Here is a 6,364-nt window from a genome sequence, read left to right as displayed (position 1 = left end):
TTATTAACGTTACTTTTCTCAGCGCTGTTGATGATGGACCAATCACAGTCTTTTGATTTCCTGGAAAATGTATTTTATTCTACTGTTTGTAAAGATTAATAAAACGAAATTTAAATTTCTACATGATGTCAAATTAACAAATTTTATAAACGTGCAAATCTTTACCTCACAAAAAAAAAAATATCTATTTTTCTGAATCAGCGATCATCATGTGACGGTAAAACAACAGCAAAACAAAAGTTAGCGGATTTGCATTTTGCGCAGTTTCAAATAAAGAAAGCAAAAAGGAAACGTAAATCAACTGTATTTTCTCCCCAAAAACACATTACGTTTTATTTATTTATTATTTTATTGTTTAAATAGTACGAGGATGGAAATACCACATTACTTTTAATCATATGGTGACACTGAATGATCATACTAATATTACATAGTAATTTATTTACACAGTACTTCGAAGAATACCATGCAGCTACCATGGTACATGTAAAATACAGAAATATTTAACTGTTGAAAAAAAATGTTTTGGTATGTTTTGAAGCATGGCAGGTGGTTTGAGCTGGTTTAAGCTGGTCCTTAGTTGGTCATAAAATGGTTTAAGCTATTCATGTGCAGGTCATAAGCTGGTCCTCCTAAGCCACTACTGTACCTCATGCTCAGGGAACAGCAAATGATGTCCTAATCACATTTGAATGTGCATTGAATAGGTCTGTGGTATGTTTTTACTGTGCAGTACTGGGATGAGGGCCATCTGGTGCTGGACGGCCTTCTGTCCCCAGAGGAGTGTGACGCTTTACGGGACCGAATGAGTGAGATCATTGAGCGGATGGACGTTCCTGAACACTGCAGGACACAGTTCTCCACTGACCACGACGAGCAGCTTAAAAAACAGGTAAACTGGTCCAGATAAATACCCAGAATGCATCATCAGCAAGCATTTACAGTAGTGCCACGATAATACGTTCTTCTACGCTTTACTTCCCTCATGCAACCAAATGCTTCTGGGTAAAGATGCAGGTAAATGTAGTTAGTAACAAACCCTGTCATAACTGGAAAAGTGACCCTTGTACATCCATGTACATTCAGAAGCATAAAAAGAAAAAAAAGTCCTGTCATGATCATATTTGGTGTTTGTCCAGGGAAATGCGGACTATTTCATCACCAGTGGAGACCAGATCCGTTTCTTCTTTGAGAAAGGAGTGTTTGATGATAAAGGTTTGTAGTTTAGTTGCTGTGTTTGTCATGTTGAGATACAGAAAAAGACAGCGCATTCATCTCATGATGTGTTTTCAGGAGAGTTCATCGTGCCAAGAGAACGGTCCTTGAACAAAATCGGACACGGTGGGTAGCTACGAAAATAGCATTTCATACAATTCAGTCATGTTTAAACATAACCTGTCACTTGTCATTAATCATATATCATTATTTGCTCATAAGTATTTGTGTTTTATCTTTCCCACAGCTCTCCACGCTTATGAGCCGCTGTTTAAAGCGGTCACCCACTCTCCCAAAATTCAAGTAATGATCAAACCTCCATGTAAACAAATGTAAACTCTGGTCTTTTTATGTAAACAGTACACTCATGTCAAAATGGGAAGATGTAGGACAGTGGTTTTCAACCGGTGGTATTGCAGGTGGGCCGCCAATTATTTTCTGTTCATTTCCAGTCCATTCTAGGGCTGTGCGATTAAAAGAAAACGTCCTAAAATCACGATTTGAGCGTGCGCATATGCCTAACTCCAGGTTCACACACTGTCTGTGATGCGCCTTTTTTCTGAGCCAATGTTGACGGATCAGAGCGTTCTCACTGCGGTAAAAGGCTAGAAATAAAAACGTGCGAAAATAATTCATGTCTAACACATGAGCATAGAGTGAATTTGTTAGTGAACAGGATGCAGTTTAAGTGAGAGGAGACACGTTTTAAGTGTGCACACTCTCTCCTCGCAAAGCAGCGTGTATCTGAGCAAGCACGACCGGTTTTGTGACAGAGCAAAGGAAATCTGCTGCGAACAGAGAGATTCGCACTCGTGCATTATTTTAATGTGCTTTCGCGTTATTTATGCGCTCTCACTGCTGACCGCATACACATACTGTATACACACTGCAAACACCTGAGGCACCGCTACAATTAATGAGCTCTATGAACAATGCATGGCAAAAAAAAAAAAAAAGTCCCTGTATACAGGATTTTTATTTATTTATTTTTTTTTGCCACAAGTCTATAAATTTTTTTACATCTTCACTATAGTGATAATTTTGACTTATGTCTGTTCTAGAGATGTTACAACTTTTTGATAAAGCTCTGATTGGTTTTCTTTTGGAAATATGTTTCAAATTAATCCTGAATGCATTTATGACTGTAAAAGCACAATTGCAAAATTGATCAAAAAAATCGCGATAGTTTTTTTTATTTTTTTTGTCCATATTGCACAGCCCTAGTTTATTCAATAAATATAGTTTAAAATCTAGCTTCTGAGTACTAAGTTATTAACCCAACAATAGCGGGGTCAGTAAATTTATTTGAAGTGGGCCGCGCAAACATATGTGTTTGGTTGTGTGGGCCGCGAGTTGAAAAAGGTTGGGAACCACTGATGTAGGAGAAAAGCTCTTGGGAGACCTCTTTAAATCCAGACAACCCAGAGACTAGTGTTGTAAACTAAAACTAAAAGCATTATAAATCATTTCAGTATTTGAAAAAAGCTGAAATAAATATTAGATATTAGATTGATGAAAATAAGTTAAAGTACTGTATAACTAATATATTAATGAATTAAAGCTATAAAGAAATGAAAAAAAATAATAAAGACAAAAGCACATTACAAAATTACTTATGTAAACCAAAAAAAAAATTTAATATTACTAAAACTAACATTACTAAATCTACATAGAAATATAAAAACATACAAAAGCAAATAACAATTTCTAAAATGTAAATTCAATTAAACTGAAAATATGAAAATAAAAACCAATTAAATATATTATTACTAAAACTATATCTGAAATAAAAATTAAAGCTATATAGAAATATTTAATAAAATGACAGAAGCACATAACAGAATGACTAAAACTGAAAATATAAAAATAAAAATGTTTTTCAGGTAGATATGCAGAAAGGTTTCTTCAAGCGTCTTGGAGATCCGTCCAAAGTTCTTCTGGATTTAGTTTGTTTCAGTTTCATCTGTTTCTTCATGTAATCACAGACAGATTCGATGATGGTGAGATCAGATCTCCGTGTGTAGCACCGGCTGTTGTCAGACTGCTTGTGCACTCAAAAATCTCACTAGATTATTATTCATATTAATGGCAAAAGTTTGGAAATGTAAACTGATATTTCCTACTACAGCAAAATATATAATTAACTGGCTGTACATCATTCTTTGGTGTGAAAATACTAACGTGCCTAAGACTTTTGCACAGTACTGTGTGTGTGTGTGTGTGTGTGTGTGTATTTATGTGTATATATATGTATATATGTTTGTATATATATATGTATATATATATATGTATATATATATATGTATATGTATATATAAAAACGTATAACTAAAAAAATTAAGAAGTACTGTTAGTAATGTGATATTATATTAATACAAAAATAATCCTGACCTAAACCACTCTGGTTTATAGCTAAGACTAGCAAAACACTGTTTAACCATCTTGATGTCAGAAAGAAAAGAAATATACTTCACTCTTTTCTTTATGCCAACGCTTTAGTTCGCAAAATGTGTGTGTGAGAAATGTGTGTTTGTTTCTTTTCTGCAGAATCTGGTAAAGAAACTCGGCCTGATAAATCCTGTGATTCTGCAGAGTATGTACATCTTTAAGGTACAGTTCATATGTCCTGCATACAGTACTTGTATATTGTTACTTACACACATACTGTAAAGGTAATTATTTTATTACTCTCCTCTTCTGTGCCTGTTCTGTCAACAGCAACCAGGGATTGGTGGAGAAGGTAAAACCCTCCCTTTCTTTAACCAATAGGAATGCAGTACAGAAACTCTTGGTTGACCTTTGATCTTTGACTCCAGTGACCCCTCACCAGGACGCCACCTTCCTGTACACGCAGCCTCTGGGAAGAGTGATGGGCGTGTGGATCGCTCTGGAAGACGCTACGCTGGAGAACGGCTGTCTGTGGTTCATACCGGGATCACACCGCGGTGAGCTCACATGCGTTCGGCAGATTCATTAGTGCATGCGTGCTGTTTGAGTGAAGCTGTATTTTGCATTTAAAATGTGTTTGTGTGGACCTTTTCCTGCGTGTGTTAGATGGGATTAGCAGGCGAATGGTGCGGACACCTAAAGGCACGTTTCCTCTGACTGATTTCATTGGCCGAGAGAAGAGTTACGACGACAAGCTCTTCGTTCCAGTTCCTGTTAAAAAAGGTGAGTCAAGAGGGCCATCGTCTAAACATAATTACACGAGGAGATCAAAGGCTGAGCAAATTCTACCAGTTCTTATAGCTTTCTTATTAGTAGATACTGAAATTACATTCAAATTCTTTTAGGAAAACAGAGATGACCGGTTTACAGTTGGGGAATTTGCATTTGTGAATTAAATGTAATTTTGGTTGTGGTTGATATTATGTGATGTATGCTTTTGTATGTTTTTGTTCTCTGCATTAAAAAAAAATAAAATAAAAAGTGGTTTATTGGTAATGTGTTTTTTTTTTTTTTTTTTTTTTTTTTTTTTTTTAAGTTTTAGGGGTTTACATACAAAATATATTTTTTCATTTTCAAATATAATTCAAATTTTAAATACTTGAACTATAACACCCAACACGATTACAGAAACTTTCATATTAAGTTTTATATATTTTTTTATTTTATATATTTTAGATTTAATTCTGTTCACCAAGGCTGCATTTATTTAATCGATAAAATGTAAGTAAAAACAATAAAATTGTGAAATATTATTATAATGTAAAATAACTTTTCTATTGAAATATATTATAAAATATACTTTATTCCTGTGAAGCAAAGCTGTATTTTCAGCATTTTTTCCCCCAGTCTTCAGTGTCACATGATCTTCAGATACTGATTTGCTGCTCGAGAAACATTCATGATTTTTTTTTTCTCTTTTTTTTTAAACAACAACGAAATAGAAGCCTTTTGTAACAGTAAACATAAAGGTCCGTTTTGATCAATATTAATGCATCCTTGCTGAATAAAAGTACCTGTATTTTTCGGACTATAAGTATAAGTTGCATCAGTCCAAAAAATGTCATGACGAGGAAAAAAACATATCTGCATTTATTTAGGACCAAGAGAAAACATTACCGTCTACAGCCGCCAGAGGGCGCTCTATGTCTTCAGTGTAGACTACAGGAGCACTGAGCAGCACAGAGCGCCATCTGGCGGCTGGAAACGGTAATGTTTTCTCTTGGTTCATGTCAAATTAATTTTGATAAATAAGTCGCACCTGACTATAAGTCGCAGGATCAGCCAAACTATGAAAAAAAGTGTGACTTATAGTCCGTAAAATACGATAATCATTTCTTATTTTTTTACCACTTTTATTTACAATCACCACTTTTGTCGAATGCTTGTGCTACTGCAGGTGGAGCGGTTCTGATTCACGGTGAAGTCGTCCACCGCAGCGCTGCAAACACATCTGACGCCTCACGCCACGTTTATACCTTTCACATCATGGAGTCTCAAAGCACTGTTTGGAGTCCTGAGAACTGGTAAGAACAGTGCATGCTGGGAAGCTTCGTAGAAAGCCTAGTTTGTAAACGGAATCTGTTTTTGTCTCTCAGGCTACAACCAACGGAAGAGCTGCCCTTCCCCTCCCTCTACACCTAAAGACAGAAATAGCACCAGAACAGACCTGATAACACGCATCACTCACGATGCTGAAGAGATCGGTCACGTGACTATAATGAGCCTTTTAAACGATCACCTCTTTAAATATGAAGTTTTGTGAAGGGACCCAAAACCGTTAATCATTTTGAATCATCTGTATGTTTCACCTACAACCACAACAGTATTAATAAAAGGCTAGTTTTTGTTAACCAAAGAGTGTTTATTCAAAATCAGAATTTTAGAAAATAAGAAACATTCAGTTTGATTAGAAATCCACTTTATTTCCTTTAACGAACCATACTCAACAAAAAAAGTACCCAACAAAATCAATACAATATAGAAAATGTATGAACATTTGATAATAAGTATAATCTGGATTTCCTGATGAAGACAATAAATGACCAAACTGTAATTATCATGTCAGGAATACCTGGAAAATAATATTTATAGACAATGCTGAAACAGAAAAACAAAAGACATGAAATTCAACATAGAAAAAGATTTTGTCACAATAGTCTGAAAGTTACTTTTTGTTTCATGCTGAAAAAAAGTATTGTTT

General features: G+C 35.1%; 1 protein-coding gene across 1 annotated transcript in view; it reads left to right on the top strand.

The window, feature by feature from the left end:
- Positions 1-6,019, top strand: part of LOC127986197 (phytanoyl-CoA dioxygenase domain-containing protein 1) — a 6,630-nt gene extending 611 nt beyond the window's left edge. The window contains exons 2-11 of the mRNA XM_052588462.1: positions 734-892; positions 1,140-1,215; positions 1,294-1,341; positions 1,463-1,518; positions 3,763-3,825; positions 3,934-3,955; positions 4,032-4,160; positions 4,270-4,386; positions 5,561-5,687; positions 5,760-6,019. Coding sequence (XP_052444422.1) covers positions 734-892; positions 1,140-1,215; positions 1,294-1,341; positions 1,463-1,518; positions 3,763-3,825; positions 3,934-3,955; positions 4,032-4,160; positions 4,270-4,386; positions 5,561-5,687; positions 5,760-5,805 — 843 coding nt within the window. The 3' untranslated portion in view covers positions 5,806-6,019. The remainder of the gene's footprint in view (positions 1-733; positions 893-1,139; positions 1,216-1,293; positions 1,342-1,462; positions 1,519-3,762; positions 3,826-3,933; positions 3,956-4,031; positions 4,161-4,269; positions 4,387-5,560; positions 5,688-5,759) is intronic.
- Positions 6,020-6,364: the final 345 nt, after the last annotated feature.

Source organism: Carassius gibelio, chromosome B21 (assembly GCF_023724105.1).
Source record: "Carassius gibelio isolate Cgi1373 ecotype wild population from Czech Republic chromosome B21, carGib1.2-hapl.c, whole genome shotgun sequence".
Taxonomy (NCBI): domain Eukaryota; kingdom Metazoa; phylum Chordata; class Actinopteri; order Cypriniformes; family Cyprinidae; genus Carassius; species Carassius gibelio.
The sequence above is the reverse complement of the archived record's forward strand: the minus strand, read 5'-3'. Positions and strand labels throughout refer to the sequence as shown.